The sequence below is a fragment of the Schistocerca americana genome, chromosome 7 (assembly GCF_021461395.2).
Source record: "Schistocerca americana isolate TAMUIC-IGC-003095 chromosome 7, iqSchAmer2.1, whole genome shotgun sequence".
Taxonomy (NCBI): domain Eukaryota; kingdom Metazoa; phylum Arthropoda; class Insecta; order Orthoptera; family Acrididae; genus Schistocerca; species Schistocerca americana.
The window spans coordinates 587,953,187-587,975,841 of NC_060125.1; the positions used below are offsets into that span (position 1 = coordinate 587,953,187).

At 42.2% G+C, this 22,655-nt stretch overlaps 1 protein-coding gene across 1 annotated transcript in view; it reads right to left on the bottom strand.

Moving 5' to 3' along the window:
• Positions 1–797: 797 nt before the first annotated feature.
• LOC124623108 (cuticle collagen 10-like) overlaps positions 798–22,655 on the bottom strand; it is a 107,521-nt gene continuing 85,663 nt past the window's right edge. Inside the window, exon 3 of the mRNA XM_047148897.1 lies at positions 798–924. Coding sequence (XP_047004853.1) covers positions 798–924 — 127 coding nt within the window. The remainder of the gene's footprint in view (positions 925–22,655) is intronic.

A 22,655-nucleotide genomic window follows, 5' to 3' on the forward strand; every position in this document is an offset into this window, starting at 1 on the left:
ACTGAATCATCTTGCGCGGCGGCGTGCACGTCAAGAATGTTGGAGACGCACACGAGGAGCTTATTTTCAATTGGGTACATAATGCACATTTGATGAATTTTTCTAGGAGCAAGTGGTTTCAATTCTCATATATTTTGTGTTAAGCCTCACTACAATAAATTTGCGTAAATTACATTGTTTTAGTTAGAGCAACAATGACCTCAGAAAATTAAGTAATTCAGTTTTTTGATGGTGGTAACTGTAGTACCTACCACTGCCACCTCCTGGCTCTCTAATTTGCAATTGTCTTTTCACAGTGTAGTTGTGGAAAGCTGCTCGAGGAGAATGCCCACATTTTCAGTAAGAACTTTACTGTGATAAACGTGATTCGTTTTCCTGCTGGAAACTGGACGTTCGCAACAGCGACAAAGTGGCCGCTTTTCAGGGGAATCCCCCGTGGTGGTGCGTGATGGGGCGCACGGACGGCGCAGCCATTATCGCGAGAACAAACCGAGTGCAGCAGCGAGAGAAAAGGCGTGCTGCATGGCCGGCTGGTTCCATCCCGCGCGAATATCTTCCCCGCCCTCCCCCACTGCTCCTGCAGTGCGGGGGCTGCGCGGCGACACAGAGAAATTGCTTTTAATTCAGCGGCCGCCGTCGATTGTTTATGAAGTCTGGCAGTTGTTCACCTGGCGCGGCCATTCAGCCGGCCTAATGAGTTTCCGGCGGGTCGTCCGCCACCGACGCCGCCCCCGGATGGCGCCACCCCCGCCGCCCCCACCGCCCCCTCATGCAGCTACCGCGTGTTTTAACTAATTTCACGGCGGCGCGGCTAACGACCCATTCAAAAGGCGGACGGGCAGCCAGCGCTCGCCGCCAAGTTGTGAATGCGCCGGCGGGCTGTAATCACCAGACACACGCTTCCGCCCGCACAAATCCGATTTTCTGCCGCAAGAATTTTTAATCAGTTATGGACGTTTCGCAGAAGTTACTTCAGTTAATCTTCCTTCAGCTCGCCTATACAGGACCCTTGTGCCTACTTCTCGTCGATCGTGCTGCGCTGAGCTGCAGTTGATGCCCATGTAGATGGTAAGTTTTTTTTTTCTTTTTGCTATTTTTTATGATTTAATTTTGAACTAGATACAAGAAGGTGAAAGCAGGAAGATATAAGATCGGTACGAAGAGTACTAGGATTGGAGAGCTATCTCAGCTGGACGAAAATGGAGACTGCTATCTGCTGTGACTAAGGAAGGGTAGAAACACAGCAACTTGAGTTTCCTCGGCTTACGCACTAGGAAAGTGATATGCTGCAATCTACTGCTGCGCGTTTGTCGGCGGCATCTCAATCAGATGCACTAAAATGGCTATTTATAGCTGAAATCTGGATATGTAACAATAATAAAAATACCAGTGGTGTTGCGACTGTGCGTTGTGCACATTGGTTCCTTATGGAATCAAAGTTGGTTAAGTTGCCGTAAAGTTCAAATCACTTTAGAATGGTTTTGGAACAAATCAAAGGAAATATAAACCGTGACAGGGAAATGTAAAACTGAACGCTGTGCTTTCTGAATAGTCTGCGATACGTTATTCAATGACGCCTGCACTGTTCTGACTCACCATCACGAGAGGCAGCGGTCACGTGATTAACCTCCTTTACCATCCTTAATACTATTCGGCCATGTATGCATTTCATGTTTTTGAATTTTTTACTCACATCTACTTATCTTTCGTTAGGCGTCTCAGTCTATTCCAATCTCATGAAATTCTCAATAGATCTTGCTTTGTCCATCTACTAGCCGCTCAAACCTCAAGGAAGTCAAATTTGTACATTCTGTCTCGTGACTTATACAGGGTGATTCAAAAAGAATACCACAACTTTAGGAATTTAAAACTCTGCAACGACAAAAGGCAGAGCTAAGCACTATCTGTCGGCGAATTAAGGGAGCTATAAAGTTTCATTTAGTTGTACATTTGTTCGCTTGAGGCGCTGTTGACTAGGCGTCAGCGTCAGTTGATGCTAAGATGGCGACCGCTCAACAGAAAGCTTTTTGTGTTATTGAGTACGGCAGCAGTGAATCGACGACAGTTGTTCAGCGTGCATTTCGAACGAAGTATGGTGTTAAACCTCCTGATAGGTGGTGTATTAAACGTTGGTATAAACAGTTTACAGAGAATGGGTGTTTGTGCAAAGGGAAAAGTTCTGAACGGCCGAGAACGAGTGATGAAAATGTAGCACGCATCCAGCAAGCATTTGTTCGCAGCCCAGGAAAATCGACCCGCAGAGCTAGCAGAGAGCTGCAAATTCCACAATCAAATGTATGGAGAGTCCACATTGGCACTTATCTGTCCGTAACTACTTGAACGTCAACTACCCGAGGCGATGGATCGGCCGCCAGGCAGCCCGTGACAGAGCACTTCATCACTGGCCTCCAAGAAGCCCTGATCTTACCCCCTGCGATTTTTTCTTATAGGGATATGTTAAGGATATGGTGTTTCGGCCACCTCTCCCAGCCACCATTGATGATTTGTAACGAGAAATAACAGCAGCTATCCAAACTGTTACAACTGATATGCTACAGAGAGTGTGGAACGAGTTGGAGTATCGGGTTGATATTGCTCGAGTGTCTGGAGGGGGCCATATTGAACATCTCTGAACTTGTTTTTTAGTGAAAAAAAACCTTTTTAAATACTCTTTGTAATGATGTATAACAGAAGGTTATATTATGTTTCTTTCATTAAATACACATTTTTAAACTTGTGGTATTCTTTTTGAATCACCCTGTATAATTTACTGAGCTGTGGTTCTCGTACTTGGTCGTTTCTCTGTAACAGCTGAATGCTAACCAGCACGGTAATTACAATGACCGACTTCGAATTTACGTATTTGCAAGAATTCTTCAGTGAATCACTTCTTGAAAATGACAGAGCTTATTTCCGAATGATAGTCACTACCGTTTTTCTTACACCTAAATACAAGTTTACTCTCAGGAACCAATTCAGAAGAAGAGCCAGCATGCAGAATAGGTATCGGAGAACCTTTTCCTTTGGGAACTTTAAAAATGCCACTACCATCACTCATTTTCCAGCAGATATTGACGAAATGATTCTGATTCACCCATGTTTCATCAAGGTAATTCACCGTAGAACTACGTGTTCCTCTTGTACCATGTACAGGGTGTTTCAAAAATGACCGGTATATTTGAAACGGCAATAAAAACTAAACGAGCAGCGATAGAAATACACAGTTTGTTGCAATATGCTTGGGGCAACAGTACATTTTCAGGCGGACAAACTTTCGAAATTACAGTAGTTACAATTTTCAACAACAGATGGCGCTGCAAGTGATGTGGAAGATATAGAAGACAACGCAGTCTGTGGGTGCGCCATTCTGTACGTCGTCTTTCTGCTGTAAGCGTGTGCTGTTCACAACGTGCAAGTGTGCTGTAGACAACATGGTTTATTCCTTAGAACAGAGGATTTTTCTGGTGTTGGAATTCCACCGCCTAGAACACAAGTTTTCAACGGAGGTTTAATGTAACCAAAGGACCGAAAAGCAATACAATAAAGGATCTGTTTGAAAAATTTCAACGGACTGGGAACGTGACGGATGAACGTGCTGGAAAGGTAGGGCGACCACGTACGGCAACCACAGAGGGCAACGCGCAGCTAGTGCAGCAGGTAATCCAACAGCGGCCTCGGGTTTCCGTTCGCCATGTTGCAGCTGCGGTCCAAATGACGCCAACGTCCACGTATCGTCTCATGCGCCAGAGTTTACACCTCTATCCATACAAAATTCAAATGCGGCAACCCCTCAGCGCCGCTACCATTGCTGCACGAGAGACTTTCGCTAACGATATAGTGCACAGGATTGATGACGGCGATATGCATGTGGGCAGCATTTGGTTTACTGACAAAGCTTATTTTTACCTGGACGGCTTCGTCAATAAACAGAACTGGCGCACATGGGGAACCGAAAAGCCCCATGTTGCAGTCCCATCGTCCCTGCATCCTCAAAAAGTACTGGTCTGGGCCGCCATTTCTTCCAAAGGAATCATTGGTCCATTTTTCAGATCCGAAACGATTACTGCATCACGCTATCTGGACATTCTTCGTGAATTTGTGGCGGTACAAACTGCCTTAGACGACACTGCGAACACCTCGTGGTTCATGCAAGATGGTGCCCGGCCACATCGCACGGCCGACGTCTTTAATTTCCTGAATGAATATTTCGATGATCGTGTGATTGCTTTGGGCTATCCGAAACATACAGAAGGCGGCGTGGATTGGCCTCCCTATTCGCCAGACATGAACCCCTGTGACTTCTTTCTGTGGGGACACTTGAAAGACCAGGTGTACCGCCAGAATCCAGAAACAATTGAACAGCTGAAGCAGTACATCTCATCTGCATGTGAAGCCATTCCGCCAGACACGTTGTCAAAGGTTTCGGGTAATTTCACTCAGAGACTACGCCATATTATTGCTACGCATGGTGGATATGGGGAAAATATCGTACTATAGAGTTTCCCAGACCGCAGCGCCATCTGTTGTTGAAAATTGCAACTACTGTAATTTAGAAAGTTTGTCTGCCTGAAAATGTACTGTTGTCCCAAGCATATTGCAACAAACGGTGTATTTCTATCGCTGCTCGTTTAGTTTTTATTGCCGTTTCAAATATACCGGTCATTTTTGAAACACCCTGCATCTTTATAACGGACATGGTTAGTGCTGCTTCTTTCAGTTGAAAACTCTGTTCTCAAAATATTTGAAACCAATGCATTTTAAAACTCTTTGCATTGACGAAGTACTACATTTGAAGCCAATTTGCTTAGGTATAATTGTAACACGTTCTTGTGGTTGAGCTGTGCGCGCCTCGCGTTCGTGCCGTTATTGCTTGCCATCTTGTCTTGACGGTACTCCCGTCTCGTTTCTTATTCGATTTACTGGCGTCACTAAGTTGCTGGCTTGCCTGTCCATGAGTGGCAGCAGCAGCGCTTATCGATAAGAGCACTGTCGTACTATCTTTGGAGCGATCGCTAGTATTTCCGGGCCGTCGTGTGTCGGGAATTCAGTGGGGACGAAGCAGTAATGAGGTCCGGACAGCCACGACTCCCCCGACCGTTGCCGGCACAAATGACTTTAGTGGAGACGACCTTGATTGGTCGTTTGGTCGGTTGTCTCATCGGGCGACGTGTATTTGGTCGACGACTGCTTCTGTGTCCTCTGTGTGTGTCGACTTGTGATTCCTCCTAGTTGTTCCACGGTGACTGGTTTTAGTGCTGTTCGAGTTGTGTGTGGAAGTGTTTCACGGAACCGTGTGTAGCTTGTGTGGTTTTGACTGAGCAGTTACTTTAATGCTGTCTGCGTGCTGGATTAAGTCAGTCGGTTGGGCCAGGCCGGGACCGCTGACGGCCTGCAAGAGCTGTCAGATCGCGAGCCGCTAGCTGCGAGAGCGACGGTGTTTGTTGCCCACCGAACCTGGACGCTTAAGGTAAGTGATCAGTCAACCTGTTATGAAACCTCAACTATTGTGGCATCTCTTCGTTCATTTGCGGGTTGTTACTCCCTGGGCTGTTCAGGCTAGCACCAACGTATGATGTGTTGGAGTCGGCGAAATCTTGCAGCTGTCTTCCTATATTGTGATTAATTATTAAATTGAGTGTTACTTGCTAGTGAAGTGCACCAGCGGTATTTTCTGCCCTGTGGCCGTTAACGCCCCAGTTATCTGCCCTGGTCATTAGTGTGCCTTTCCTCGTCGTGTTGATGCTGTCCGGCACGGCGTGTAGTTCCACAGCCTTGTAAGTTGTTTGGTTCATATTTTGTTTAGAGTGTTTATTGTTTCCTTGGCTGTTTTTAGATGCCAATTCCTGTAGATGTAGTGCTATTCGTATCCTTGTCCTTGGTCTATACTTTCCATCATCGTGACGGAAGGGAATTGGTTAAATTGTTGGTAGGTCCTTGGACCGTCTCTAGTTTGGGTTGCCATGCGATTATTTAACTTCATCCCTTGGTTGCCTGTCTCACCTCACCTTACGTTTGCGCTACCTTCTCAGGTCGACCTTTGGAACGTTTTAGATTGTGATTTTCATTTTCGTCTGAAGTATTGTGCAGTTATTTTTAATTTTACATAAAGGCCTTCAGCCATGTGAAATTTAAATTTCGAAGATTGATTTTATGAAAAAAATAATTTTTTCCTTAAAATTTGTTCTCTCTGAAATTGTTTGTAATCCAGGCCCTAAGCCGTTAGTTGTTCCATGCGTTATGTGTGGCCATCAGCCGAGGATTTACGTGAACCCCGTTTAATAAGGCCTTCAACCGTGTGTATTCTTTAAAGGAAATTTTTGAAAAGAAGGAATGGGTTTATTTTAACTTGTTTGACTTGTTGTTCAGGCGATTGTTTCAAACTTGTTTGTGGCCTTCAGCCGCTCAACAAGGTAATATTTCTTTAATTAGGCTTTCGGCCGTTCTGTCTTAAGTTTAACAAGAAATTTCTTGGTTAGAAAAAATTGTTTATTAAGTTGTTTTAATTATAGTTGTCCTCCAGACGTGTAATGTAGGCCTTCAGCCACTAATAGTTGCATTGCATATCTTTTTTTTTTAAATTTACCTTCTGTTTTTTATTGCTTTTGATTTCTAAGCCAGGCCTTCAGCCGTTCTTGTTATTGGTGTGGTTTTGGGCCTTCAGCCCAGAAAGCATCTCAAGTTTTCTTTAACTAGGCCTTCAGCCGTATTGCTTAGTTGTGATCTTTCAAAGCAATGTGTAAATGTGTGGTTCTTAGAAGAATAAAGTTGTGTGTTGGATTGTACAACCCATCCATAATCATAACCTTATCCTGTGCGCTTTCTGAGTACCTACCAACCTGGTCTCAGATGGTAACAGAGCGTGGTTACGAGTGTGATATTGCCGTTATAGTTACTGTTGTCTTGAGTGATGTTGTGTATTCCCTTCTTATATACATTTCAAACACGAAGCGCCCATCGTTGTCAAAGCCATCTATTTGTGTTACAGGTTTCTTGCAATTTAGATGATTTTCAGGCGAAATGAAAACAAAGTTTCCTGAGGTTCCTACAGCTTCGACACTTTTGTTTACTATTCTTTACACAGCTCTCCTCCAGACACGTGCTTTTGCGGCTCGTTCTTGATTCTTCGAAACGTCAAAAATAGAAGTATCACTTTCAGATTCACATTTGAAGAAGCTGTAAATGCGGGGCATAAGCCACCTCGACTGCTTGTGAAGCATCTACATCTACGTCCACATATTTATTCTGCAATTCACAATTATGTGTCTGGCAGAGCGTTCATAGAACTCCTTCAAGCTATTTCTCTACCGTCCCCCTCTCGAACTGAGCGCAGGAAACTCGAACGCTTTAATCTTTACGTGTGAGCTCCAATTTCTCTATGCAGGTGGGTGCTAACGAAGTACTTTCACACTTTAAGGAAAAAGTTGGCGATTAAAATTTCATGAGAAAATCCTACCACAACGGAAAACGCCTTTGTTTTGATGATTACCACCCTAATTTGCTATCATATTCGTGACACTCTCTCTCCCCTTCTTCGTGAAAATAGAAAATGAGCTGCCAATCCTTGAACTTTTTAGATCAATCATATCTGCTGTGGATCCCACACCTGGCAGCAATAGTCCAGAAGAGGGCGGAAGCACATGGTGTAAGTAGTCTGGTAGACCTGTTGCGGTTTCTAAATGTTCCACCAATAAATCGAAGTCTTTGGTTTGCTTTCCTCACAACATTATCCATGTGACAGTTGCAGTTGACGTTGTACAAAATTGTAATCCCTAAGTATTTAGTTTCTTTTACTGCCTTTAGAATCCTGTGTTTTATCCTGTATACTAAATTTTGCGGATTGCTTTTAGTACTCGTGTGGATGACATCAGAAATTTTATTATTTGTAATCAATTGCCACTTTTCTCACCATACAGATATCTTGTCTAAGTCGTTCTCTAATTTGTTTTCATCTCTTATGACTTCATAAGACTGTAAATCACAGTATCATCTGCAAAGTAAGCAGGCTGCTTTGATTGTCTCCTAAATCGTTTATTAGATCAGGAACAGAGGAGCGCCTATAACACTTTCTTGCTGACGTCAGATATTACTTCTGTTTTACTCGATGATTTTCTGTCGATTACTACATACAGTGATCTTTCTGACACGAAATCACGAACCGAGTCGCGCAACTATGACGGGATACTCCATAGGCACTAAATTTAATTAAAGTGGCTTGTGAGGAACTTCACGTTTATTGCCGCCACATGACATTTTCATTTGGAAATCACGCTAAAGCGTTTACAGATATACATTCACGGCGATACTGCTACAAGAAAGTAACATCGACATCTGAGCGAATAATTCGATTGCTCTGTGAAGGAAACTGCACTGTTGAAAACATATGGCAACAGCGCAGCATGTGGGAGATAGATTCTCGCAGTCTAGTTTGCAACTTGTGGCTATTCGTTCGGAAAGAGATTGAATGTTATTGGGTGTTAGCAGCTAGAAGTGGAGGATATGCAGAATGGCTGAAAGCTGACACGATTTCCAACATGACGCTCCCCAGCGACCAGCGATGCAACGCCCCCCAGCGCCCAGCGATGCAACAAACTCAACGCCCCGCTCCACAACACCAGACCCAGGTGGATGAGCAGACCGCCCACGCACTCGCAAAGTCACAGCACCCAGCAGGCACAGCCCCGCCGTGGCATGGCCAACAGGTGTATCACAACATGCGAATGAAGTAGCACGTCCATTGGAAACGTACGTCAAAACGGAATCAAGCTGGACAGTACTATTCTTGTGGACAAAACGCCTAAATTTCAGACAGATTCACTGCAAGACTCTGGCGGTACATCGGCCAAATGTGGCGTCGTGTCATGTTGTAGTGAAATTATGCCAACAGCTCGACCGAGACCACAGAGTCGTTGTGATGCTACCTGGGAAAGAACTCCGTGGATATCGACTACAGACAACAAGGGGCAAGCACTCGACGAACTGATTCACAGCAATCGCAAATTTTACAGCCATGAAGACGTTCACACAGCATTTCTCGAATGGCTCTGTGCCCGAGGAGTCGATTTCTATCGTCGAGGAATTGAACGGTTGGTAGAGCATGTCATGTGTACTTGTCACCTTGAAGTGTAGTGCAGCATTCAATGCAAGTCACTTGTCCTGCCATAAAAATGTGTAACTTACTTTTCGAAGTTAGCTAGTATAAGGTTACATACATGGGTTCTATGACACTGTTGTTAATTCGTGCTATTTTCTTCCCTAAGAGTTAGTTACACATATTTTCGTACTACTGTTGCTCTTAAACCTACTTTCAAACTTATTCTCATAAATTATTTTTCACTACTAGAGGCGATCAACACAGCGTCGTCAGCATATTGAAGGCGGTATACGTATGTCCTCTTATTCCTTCTTCATTATCCCAATTGCCTTATCTGGAAATGTCTTCCGGAACTGCGGAAAATTATGTCAGGTTTCTACGTCTAATATTAACGTCCAATACCACATGGCAATTGTTTTTAAAGTATGCTGGTTATAAAGAAAGTCTTTCGTTTCACAAGGCGCCGATGCTGATGTCATTACAGACGTATCACTGACGAAAGAACACAAACTCAGTGCTATTAACTCACTGGGATTTATCAAAAATGATTTAAGAACAATACACAATTTTTTTATGTTCTGACGGTGATTAAGACAGGATGTCATGCTCCATATGACTATAATAGTACTGTAGCATGGTGTATGAAATCACTTAATCGCGGCATTATCAATACCTGTTGAGTGCAATATCGACTGTAGTCTATTAACAAATTGAGCTTTTAGGTGTGGGAACAGCAAACAAGTTGAATATTTTTTATACGTATGGAATAGTAAACCACATTCATCAACACAAGTTTTTACGACTTAATGCTTATTAGCTTATTTAATGAATTACGTAGTTACATACCAGTTTACTAACGGCTCTGAAGATCGACCGACCTTTTAAGAACGTTAAAAGAAAAATGAAACTGTATTCTTTAAAAACCTTCCATACCTGTCGCTTATCAGCTATTTAATTTCTTCAGAAACCATGCTCCATCCTCAACGATCTACTATCTGCAATATTTTCGTATCGAAGCTTATCTTTTCAATTCCATCGTTCCACCAGATTTTTAGCTACGTTTTTCAGCAACGACTTATGTCTTAATATGTATCCACCTATCCACTCATCCCCTCTCCCATTCATTATATTCCATATTAGTAAATTTTTCTGGTGGCTTCGTTGTAGCATTTCTTTAATCATTACTCGATCAGTCCATCTGATATTCGTAAGTCCTGTAATGTCACTTTTCAAAGTTTTCTAAGATTTTCATCCCTTCTCCGCACTTTCCACGTTTCGCACTCTGCACTCACAGAGAGCTTTCGGCGAAACATAAATTTTCATTGACTTTTCGCTGACACGATTCTCTCACTGCATCTATTACGGAGCTAAAAACAATAAGCCATTTCTTCTAGAATCTCTTGAAAAATTTAGTATTTAGACACCAGCATGACTGTTTTCTCTATATGCTTTCGACTTAAGTTTTTGTTCCCTTATGTTCATATTTTTGCCGTCACATAGTACACGTTCATTGACATTAAACCCCCGACCACAGTCCTGATGACTTTCAACAAATACTGCTATATCATCAGTGACCTGTATCATGAGAAACAACTCTCAGACGAAATAAAAATTTATTTCCTTTTCTTCCTCTTCCTACCTTATTGCCTCCAAAATATCAGGAGAGGCAATGAGCTGATATGCTTTATACACTTTTCTGATTTTGGCCTCTCCGTCTGCTTCGCATTAAGTGTGTGGTTTACCCGATTATTCCTGGGGTAGATACGACATTGCTTAAGAATAGAAAATATGCTATTTTCACACCACCATATCAAAAGCTTTTTTCCAAATTCATTGTTACGATATGAGTTTTCTTGCTTTACTAAAATTCGTTCTCTATTTGCAGCCACAATTCTGTAATTGTTGCTTGGGCGCCCCTGACTCTCCTAAAAAACTAGTCTTCCCCAAATCCTTGTTCAGTTTTCGCCTTTGTTTCTTCCGTACAGCACTCTCGAGAATGTTTGTGAGGTTAGAAGAACTTTCCGTAAAATAAAATCCACGTGCTTTTTCTTTCTTCAGAACAATATTAAGTTCTATTCAAAATCAGCTACTCCCACAGTACTATAAAATTTATTTGCACTCTTGTTTGATTGCATTCTGCCTTTCCTCCAGATTCCTGTTACAGTTACACTCGTGTTGCACCAATACCTTGCATCTGGTTTTGAGATTATCTAATTTTGAAAGGGTCTCTTTGTATGGGTTCGTATATTCTGTTTGCCTTTAGACAAACTTCGATACGCGGCATTGGAACTACACTAATATTGAAGCAACCTTATCAAATCTGAAGCGACGGCAGCAGTGGCTGTTTCATGTGGACTCGATATAATGTAGGTAGCTTCTTAGACACTGACGGTGCCCATATTACGTGTATTGTCCTAGGGATACGATTGACATCAAAATATGTGTCGCGTTGCAAACATATGAATGTTTCTGTTACATAAGTCCTTAGAAATAGTGTTCTTCAGAATCTCTAGTACGAAGTAAGTGCCCTAGCAGAAGCGGTTCTGATACTATCGAGGACTCCTATTGTTTCTATCAGCATCTAGCAATGTGAAAATGCCTCATCCTCCCTCCGCCTCATAACACACTATTAACTTTCCGAGCGTAATTTAAATCGTTTTTTCCACTCAGGCGCCGACCAACCATATTACAATTCGTCATTGAAATCTACCCTTACGATCAACAGTAATTCAACATCTTCGCCTTGAATGAAGACTCCACCCATTTTTTCCCCGCCTATTTCCAGTCCTAACCGACGCCCTACAGCTAGCTCCTACTCACCGATTCTTGCCCTAAAGGAATACGCCATTAATGTAACATCCTTTCTAATGCTGTAATCATACCCAGTCTCTCTTCTTAATATTACGAGAAGCTCCCCCCACCATTATCGTCTCCACACTACAGACAGAGATCATCATTTATTTCATCATCATTATTTATTATTAGTGTAAATAACGTTCATCGTCAAATTAATTTTAAGCAACGCTGAGGAGCAATGACACGGCAACTGTCAGCTGATTCCCATCACTACGAATAATAATGACGAATAACCAAAGAAAGAAAGGAGTATAGCAAACCTCTCTGCTCTCTCTCGTTTTTTAAAATCAGACACATTGTTTATACATAGCTGCAGTAAATAAACCAGAAATGTCACTGAAATGCACAATAAATTATTTGGTACCTTCTTTACCTACTTCCGCTAGTCCAAATATTTATTGTAAAATAATGTCGAAGGAGTCTACTTTCATTACCAATTTCGAAGCTATGTAATTCTTATACCTTTGTATTATAGTAACCTGTCACTTACCTTCACATGTTCTGCTCTATGCCTATTCCTATCTTGCACACTGGCCCTCATCCCCATGAAGTTTTACAGCCTTCGCTTTGAAGGACACGTCTGTTCTTGTGAAATGTACACTTTCACGGCCGAAAGTGGCAGACTTATTAAAACGCTCTGACCTATTATGCCGTGGTAGGATGAATTTCTTGCTGAAACCCAACGTATCGTCCTCGTCTGCGCAAGACATTTTCTAGGATGGGTATAAATTTTCCTAAGGTGCAATGCGTGTCCTGGTTGGCTACTGACAGAGTAGCATCTGCATGATTTTGGAGCCTATAAATACTGGCCATCCAGTCTGCTGGAGGCACCGAACCGGAGACCACTTTGCAGCGGGTTTCACCTGGAGAAGAACCGCTTTTATAGATACTGGTTTATATTGTTGATAAATTTACGTAAAAATACTTGGTTTGTTATGAGGCGAAAATAGCACGAAACTGTTGAATGTTACGTTCGCACAGCTTCAAATGGATACGTCATAGTGGTCAAATTCATTTCAGTTAAATTCTAAGACATGGAAACAATTTAGCATTGAATAGACAACAACAAAATTTCATTAGCTGTGAATGGATACGTAATATGCAAAATTCTTGACGTCATTCCCTATAGATCTTACTGTCGTTTGTTTTGTGCAAAAGCCATTTGTATTTCATTACCAAATTCTGTAATTTCAACTAAAAAACGTAGTAATGGTTAGCGACATGTTCAGTGATCACTTTCATGTAATTCACACTCACTTCATTTTGAAAACTAAGTTTCAATTGCAAATCGTGTCAAAACTGGAGAAATGATTGTACTGTCTTGTTGATGTCAAATAAATTCAACTTTCATTATTATTCATCAACAGTTACTGAAAATCACTCTGTACACCATTATTTGGTCAAGACTTAACAAACACTTCTGCCTAACTGCACTTCCGTAATATGGAAACATTTATCATTGAAAAAATACACAAGAAAGTATTTGTTACTGAATTTTACTTTGGTAAGCACTGCTTTTAAAGTACTGTTCAAATTACTTCTCGTAAACACTTTCGTTAATTACTTTCTTGCGAATATTCCAAGGTTTGATACGTGTTTCGTCAGTCAGCACAGCAAAAAGTTTCTCAATGCTTAGTTATTTTATTTGACTTTATTCGTTTATAGAAAACGTTGCAACTGCTTCTCATTGATTAGGATTTTCTCGCGTTAGTAATTGTCTTATGTAGAACTGATGATCTACACTTGGAAATATCTTGTTATAATTCAGCCACAAGATAAAATCGAGTGTATCCGAGTATAATCATATAATAGGTTAGACTTCTCTTAGTGCTCAGACGTTGTCGGTGCGCTTAAGACATTGTTGGTTGACAGTGTGTGGCACGGACTGTTCTTGCAACTCCACAATAAATAAAGTTGAATCCATAGTGATGATCATGTTATTTGATATCCTCTTGCAGCGGTTGTATTGTGCCTGGCCGCACCAAACTTCCGCAGAATCATTGCGTATTTTAGCAACGCTATCTTACGATCATGTCTCAACATACACGCCGCGTCGCTACTACCTCCTCCATTCTCTGTATGCTACACGACTCAACTGTGCACATCTCAGCAACGTACTAAACTGAAGTGCCGGCACTTCCGCACGCCCAGCGATACTACAACAGCAGCTTCACTATCCTCTTTGACAACAACATATAACACTGATTAGGCCAGCGTGTCTACCGACAAATAGCTTACATTTCATATTCATTCAATTCTACGATAGAAAAATAGCATAACATTTCATAACAAAAACATTAGTACAGTTATTTACAACATAAAAAACACGTCGTAACAGCAAAATTGAAAGGAAACAATCAGTAAGGCCGGTATTACACTATCGTATTTCTTTGACAAAGAAGTATGATCAAATTTTTATCAAATTTCTTTGACATAGATCTTTGATTTGGCGCTAAAAAGAGATATTACAATTGACGTAAAAAGAGAAAGGAGGTGGCATTATGTCACAAACTTGAATCCGATGTCCGGCACCTTAACTAGCCCAAAGCATTAGGTTCAACCGCATTCATACCCCATAGTTCACCGCAGTGATACATCCTTATGACGTCACTCTCACTGTGTCGTATTACTAGAGCAAATACGCATTCAAGAACAGAAAAATGTTCGAAATTGCCTTTCCGACACTACGTTACTCATGTAATCTCTATAATTTTTAGTATTTAAACCAGTTATTGCGCGCTCTCGACAGAAATAATGAATGAAAAGCACGTGTAAACAGAAGTCTGCTAATGTTTTGAGCTATTAAAATGTCGCTCACTCTGGCTTCAAAACAAGGTACTGCGTTAAGCCAGTACTGCCACCTCCCTTCTTTTTTTTTTTTTTTTTACCTCCATCATATTTTTCGTCAAAGTTCAAGATGGCGAACAACAACTTCTGACTATGCGCTACTGTTGCTTGTACCACAACTGCATTGTGTGTGCATTCGTAAGTGGCGGGAAAATAATAAAGGAAACATACTTCGGTGAAGCTGTGGGTTTTACTCGAGATAATAAAAGCATTCAGCAAAATATTTTACGAGAGCTGCAAGTGGACGACGTCAAGTATTATATAAATTACTTACGAATAGATGACAGTGAGTTTCAGTATTTGCTCAGTAAACTGGCTCCTCATATTACAAAAGAGAATACAGCACTCCAATACCACAGAGTACATTAACCAAAATAATTCAAGAAACAAGCGATTTATAAAGCAACGAAGGAGGATTATTTGAAGGTAAATAAATGTTTGGTACACACAATGTGGGCAATATGGACCATTTTTATTTTTGAACAATTTAATCAATAGAATTAGTGTTCCAACAACTACAAACATAATAAAAAGTACGAAATAGGTGAAGCACTTTGTAACTTGTGCCATTTAGAGTTCAATAATAGACCAAGTAGAATGATGAGCTAAGAATTTTTTTTATTTTATTTTAGAGTGTTCCTTCTCCTCTACAGCGGCTAGCTGGAAAGCTGCCTGGATGTTTGCAGATGTAGAGGTGGATGGCATAGATGTGATTGTGGATCTGAAGTCGCTCCACCAGCACACGATTAATAACGTGCGTTGTGCCTCTTGCTCACCCTGCATCCGAGTCAAAGCAAGGTTATTAAAAAGACTCGAAGCAAGACACCAATTAAACTCTGCAGTTATCTTTACAAACGCAGTACACAAGTCAAATAGCTATAACGATGCAAGCGCTCCAAGTGGTTACATTTCACGTTACAATGAACAGAAGACGAACGACTTTTCTGACCATATCATATTTCTTTGACGAATGGCGAGATTTGACAATGTTACCTATTACGCTATCAAATTTCCTTAACAAAAGTATATGACTTATCAACTTCGAAACAGATATACACTATTGGCCATTAAAATTGCTACACCACGAAGATGACGTGCTAGAGACGCGAAATTTAAACACAGGAAGAAGATGGTGTGATATGCAAATGATTAGCTTTTCAGAGCATCCACACAAGGTTGGCGCCTGTGGTGACACTTACAACATGCTGACATGAGGAAAGTTTTCAACCGATTTCTCATACACAAACAGCAGTTGATCGGCGTTGCCTGGCGAAACGTTGTTGTGATGCCTCTTCCCATACACAAACAGCAGTTGATCGACGTTGCCTGGTGAAACGTTGTAGTGATGCCCCGTGTAAGGAAGAGAAATGCGTACCATCACGTTTCCGAATTTCATAAAGGTCGGATTGTAGCCCATCGCGATTGCGGTGTATCGTATCGTGGCATTGCTGCTCGTGTTGATCGAGATCCAATGACTGTTAGCAGAATACGGAATCGGTGGATTCAGGAGGGTAATACGGAACGCCGTGCTGGATCCCAACGGCCTCGTACACTAGCAGTCGAGATGACAGGCATCTTATCTGCATGGATGTAACGGCTCGTGCAGTCACGTCGCGATCCCTGAGTCGGCAGATGGGGACTTTGCTAGACAACAACCATCTGCACGAACAGTTCGACGACGTTTGCAGCAGTATGGACTATCAGCTCGGAGACCATGGCTGCGGTTACCCTTGATGCTGCATCACAGACAGGAGCGCCTGCGATGGTGTTCTCAACGACGAACCTGGGTGCACGAATGGCAAAACGTCATTTTTCGGATGAATCCAGGTTCTGTTTGCAGCATCATGATGGTCGCATCCGTGTTTGGCGACATCGCGGTGAATGCACATTGGAAGCGTGTATTCGTCATCGCCATACTGGCGCATCACCCGGCGTGGTGTTATGGGGTGCCATTGGTTACACGTCTCGGTCACCTCTTGTTCGCATTGACGGCACTTTGAACAGTGGACGTTACATATCAGTTGTGTTACGACCCGTGGCTCTACCCTTCATTCGATCCCTGCGAAACCCTACATTTCAGCAGGATAATGCACGACCGCATGTTGCAGGTCCTGTAAGGGCCTTTCTGGATACAGAAAATGTACGACTGCTGCCCTGGCCAGCACATTCTCCAGATCTCTGACCAATTGAAAACGTCTGGTCAATGGTGGCCGAGCAACTGGCTCGTCACAATACGCCAGTCACTACTCTTGATGAACTGTGGTATCGTGTTGAAGCTGCATGGGCAGCCGTACCTGTACACGCCATCCAAGCTCTGTTTGACTCAATGCCCAGGCATATCAAGGCCGTTATTACGGCCAGAGGTGGTTGCTCTGGGTACTGATTTCTCAGGATCTATGCACCCAAATTGTGATCACATGTCAGTTCTAGTACAATAAATTTGTCCAATGAAAACCAGTGTATCATCTGCATTTCTTCTTGGTGTAGCAATTTTAATGGCCAGTAGTGTATGATCGTGTAATACTGGCCTAATGTAAAGAGGTGTTGTGTTACAAATGGTGATCCACAATTGGACTTTCTTAGTTATGTTCGTCAAAAAGTAGGAGGCACTTCTGAAAGGTGGTAGCAGCAACGAAACTCGACACAGGATACACTGATACAACCTACAAAGCTGGTTGGGGCGTCCGCTTGGGCCAGTTCGCTGCTGGGAACACCCCACACCTGGCAGACGTGACCTGTGGGGCAGTAGGAGCCACACATCCGCTGAAGCGTAATTCGGTTAGCTGACTCTGCGAGACGCGGGCACGTCGGGCGGCGAAACACGAGCCCAGAGCGCGTCCGAGCCGCTTAGACGGCCGTAACTGTAGCGCGTCACGTCCGGGCGAGGCTAATTGGTCAGCCCGGGGAACACGAACCTGCCCGCGTCACTTGTTACGGCGCCATCTGCACTGACAGCCGCTCCTTCTGCAATCGTCCGCAGCCCGCTGCTCCACCTCTGCTTATAACACTCACACAGGGCTCCAGGTGAAACGAAGAGGCTGATTCCCGAAATCTCGAAGACGTTGAAATTCGATATTAATGGGAAACCGTTTTTATTCAAATTCAAATGGTTCAAATGGCTCTGAGCACTATGCGACTTAACTTCTAAGGTCATCAGTCCCCTAGAACTTAGAACTACTTAAACCTAACTAACCTAAGGACATCACAAACATCCATGCCCCTGGCAGGATTCGAACCTGCGACCGTAGCGGTCACGCGGTTCCAGACTGAAGCGCCTAGAACCGCACGGCGACACCGGCCGGACCGTTTTTATTCCTCAGTACTTATTTCTTAAGAGTTTCTGACTTCCGTCTGATCTTCACTACTCACAAGGGGAGGCCACGACGTTTGGAAGGCGGATTTACTGCAAACTTCGTACACTCGTACTACTCCACGAGGACAACAAAATGTGTAGGCAGTAGCGCGTACTTCTCAAGCGTTACTGAGAAAATCGCAAGATAATCTCGGTCGTCAAATATATATATCTGTGCGTGGACATTTTTACCATGAAGCGGTTGCAGCCGAGTGGTGCCGGCACGGTAGCTCGGTGTGTTCAGTCAGAGCGTCAGCTTTCATTTCGAATAAAAAACTGAGCGAACGGATCAACGAACAAACTAAACGGGTGTTATCGGACGTCCTCCCTTAACAAATTCAACGAGCAATATGAGAAGACATCTCTTTTTTTTTTCTTAAAAAAAAAGTGGTTAGCTTTCTAGCCCCTGGATCGCTGGATCGAGTTCTGTTCGTCAGTTTTTTTTTTATTTTCAACAGTTATTTTCTTTACTATTTATATTACAATTGATATAATGGGGAAAATACGTGTAATCGGATGAACTTTTATTAAATTTACGATGTTATTTGGCAGTCTACTAATTGTTGTTATCACAAATAATATAATATTCTTAACTATCGACTAGCAAACGAACAAACGCATAAAATGATACTGAAAATGTATGCTCGTCGGTGTCTTCAAAACTGATCGTATTTAATCGAAAGAGTATGAGAAATTGCTTCTCGGAAGACGCTATTAAAATATACCCGATACTTCATAACCGGCGCCGATTTTTAAGGAAATACTGCGTAATGCATTGTCTGCTTCCAAATTATCGCCTGAAAGAGAGGTTTTTCAAGTTGTTATCGAGGTTTGAGGTTTGTTTTTCCACGGAAAACGTCAAAAGACCTTGCGTATGCGGAAACATAGCATTTATTCAATGCAGCTGGTGCCGTTTAACTTTATGTTCTCCATGTTTTTACGAAACATACCATCCTGCAACTTGTACTCGTCAAAACCGACGATTAATTGTACATCTTTCGAAAGCCGTCTGTGCCGGTCAAAATTTGGAGATAACAAGTCGTTTCGGGCTCCTTCCAGGTGTAAGGGATTTCTCAAATCAAGGCCAAGCATACATTTTCGGTATCACTTAATGGGTGTGGTCGTTTACTAGTCGATAGTTATGAATATTACATTATTTGTGATAATAAAAATTAGGAGACTCCCAAATAACATTGTAAATTTAATAAAAGTTCATCGGATTACACGTTACGTTCCAAACGTCGTGGCCTCCACTTGTTAGAATAATGACTGATTTATTTACACCGACGGAAAAAATATTTGCGTCACCAACAAGGAGCTGTGCTACATAAACGAAAATTGGTAGGCGTGTTTCTACATCTGAAAAATGATCCAATTCAATTTTCACGCCAGTCGCATGAGAATGGCGCCAGTACCGCCATTATAAGGAAGCTAATCGGGTTTGTTTAAAACACTCGCTGTAACGGTCGTGATTCGTGGTTGCCTTAGAGACTGGAGGTGGTGGACTGATGTTAGTCAAGAATGCCTCTAAGGCGACAATGTCGCCATTATGTAAACCTCGCTGAGTTTGAAGGAGGTCGTGTAATAGGGAAGCGAGAAACTGGATGTTCCTTCTGCGATATTGCAGAAAGACTTGCAGGAATGTACTCACTGTACACGATTCCTGGCGGCAGTGGTCACGAGAATGTAAGGTCGCAAGAAGACCGGGCTGTGGACAGCCACGCGGTACTACTTAGAGGTAAGGCCATCAGGCCATCGTGTTCGACGTATGGCATTGTACTGCATGCGCAGTATGGGAAGACGTTGGCACCAGAGTGACACAACGAACTTTTACAAATCGATTACTTCAAGGACGGTTGCTGGGGAGATGCATTGAAGCGTGCTTTCCTCTGACCCCAAATCACCGCCAACTTCAGAAGTAATTGAAGGGAAGGGTGGCGGTCTGTTGTCTTTTCAGATGAAAGGTGGTTCCGTCTCGGTGCCAGTAATGGATGCGTTCTTTAGGAGGAGGCAAGCTGAACGCCAGCAACCAACCCGTCTGCATGCTAGACACACTGGACCTGCACCTGGAGCTACCGTTAGGGTTGCGATTTCGCATGACAGCAGGAGCAATGCAGTGGTTACCCCACGCACCCAAACTGCAAATCTGTACGTCAGTCTGCTGGTTTGATCTGTTGTGCTGTCATCCATGAACAGGATTCCAGAGATTGTTATCCAACAGGATAACGCTCGCTCACATACCGCTGTTGTAACTCAGATGCTCTACAGAGTGTCACCGCTTTGCCTTGGCCTGCTCGATTACCAAAACTATCTCCAATGGACCACATATGGGACGTCATAGGACGACAACTCCACGGTCATCCACAAATAGCCTTCCTTGTCCCAGTAGGGCCAAGTGCAACAGGCATGGAACTCCATGCCACAAACTGACATCCGGCGTCTGTATAACACAATACATGCAAGTTTATTCGTCTGGGGATTACACCGGTTACTACTGTATCAGCATTGCACATGTGCAGTAGCTTCTCTCACACTTACATTATCCGGTGCTCTCGCAGTGTTTGTCACTTACAAATGATACCTAGACAAATGTATTCCGTAAATTTCATTACTCTTGAAAGGTGGCTACACTGAGCCACAGCGCCAGAGATTGCGCCAAAGATTATTATTCTGCCGCCTCCACTGGGGCAGTAGTAGTTCAGAGGATGTCGAGAGCAGTCGTTTTTCTGTTGGGCGAGTGAGTAGACCGTCTGAGTGAAATGTTGTACTGTTCGGTTGGTGTAATGTATAGATGGAATAAGATGCAATAGTCAGAATATATTATAGAAAGGAGATGAGCCTTTGAATTATGATGCTGGTGTAACGGAATATTTTCGTCAATATATAATGAGGTAAAAAGCTATACAGTTTTCTTTAATAACACTCCCTCTTGCTCATAGGTACAGTCAAAAAGGCATCTGGCTCGTGTTCATTTACTAGACTTGTAATTCTGGTTTCTATTTGCAATTATAGTATTTCTGGTTTTTCAATTAGTTCATTGTATTTTGTCGTATTGAGAAAGAGCAGAGCCAGATACATGCTCGTTGACGCACACTAACACACACAGAAAAGTTACAGTTGTGCTTTGTTGTTTCGTAGCTTTTATAGTAGCAGAGGACTTAATTAATCAATTGTGTTAATGGAAATTCGTTGTCATTCTTTATTTTTGTTTTATGCAGTCAGATTGCGTGCTAATAATAGTCAGAGCCAACCGGTTGCGAGACTTCGTAACCGGTCACACAGCTAGTAAAATTATTGCATTTACTCATTAATATTAGTCTTTTCTCTTTAATGAAGCCCCCATGCACTCTAAATTAATAATTTTTTGGTGTTGCGAATTTTTTACCATCAATGTATTTACTAATTTGACAAAGATTATCTTTCAACTTCTTTTTTATTTTTTCTCTCAACCCTTCAATTGAAATAAAATGAAAATTATTGATTCTCTCAACCCTTCAAATGAAATAAAATGTATTAAAATATAGAAGAGGAGTAATTATTGTTTTTATTCATGTGCTGTTGTGTTTCAATCAGACGTCATTCTCGTTGTTGGCACACTAATCTAACAGGGGGAGAATTTGGCGTGTGGATATCCTACTTTTAATCAATGTTTAAAACGAAATTCTGTGTTGAAACTAAACAGATACATATTTTGGCTTTTTGCTAGACATATCCCAGTTTTTGAAAACATCAAGGTCATTGTTGATGACGGAAAATCTTATTTTCAAATTTAAGCGTCGGAAGATCTTCAAAAAACAAATATTTTATATTAATATATACGGGGCGCAAAGTTAATATTGTTCGAGTTATTAACGTTCCGGTCATTCCACGTGTCTAGCAGAGCGAGATGGATGGACGAGCTGTCAAGGCGAGAAAAAAAGTCAAAAAAATAAAAAACAAGGCTTCAGACTACAAAACTGCTGGTCCATCTTCGATTCATGCAGTTTTTCTGTGTATCTGATAATATTGTGATAATCGCAATGCTTTGCTCCTGTTTCTCTTTTTTTATAAATAAAACGTCGGGAGATGTGACTAATAATATAGTAAGTATATATATACAACGCGGTGACAGTTATTTTAATTATGACACATAGTACAAAAGAACATAAAGTATGTCATTTCGCAGTCCCAACAGATCGTTTATTCGTGACCATTCCCGCAATCAAAGGGATGAAACGTACCATACAAACAGGCAAAGCATTAATATATGTCGCTCTTTGCACAACACACGAAGGAAACCTCGCCACATTGACATATTTCCCGGTACACTGTTCGTGGAAAACATATCTGACTCATAATGTAAAAACAGATATGTCAGACACCAACTGATTACGGACCAACGTTTGAATTCCGATAGCATGCGCCCTGTCTTGTCTGTCTCTGCTCTGTTGTGACGTCGCACGATTTTGAAGTCATGAGATGAAATTCTTTCTCTGTCGGAAGAAGTAAACGTCGCGTGGTTGACGAAGA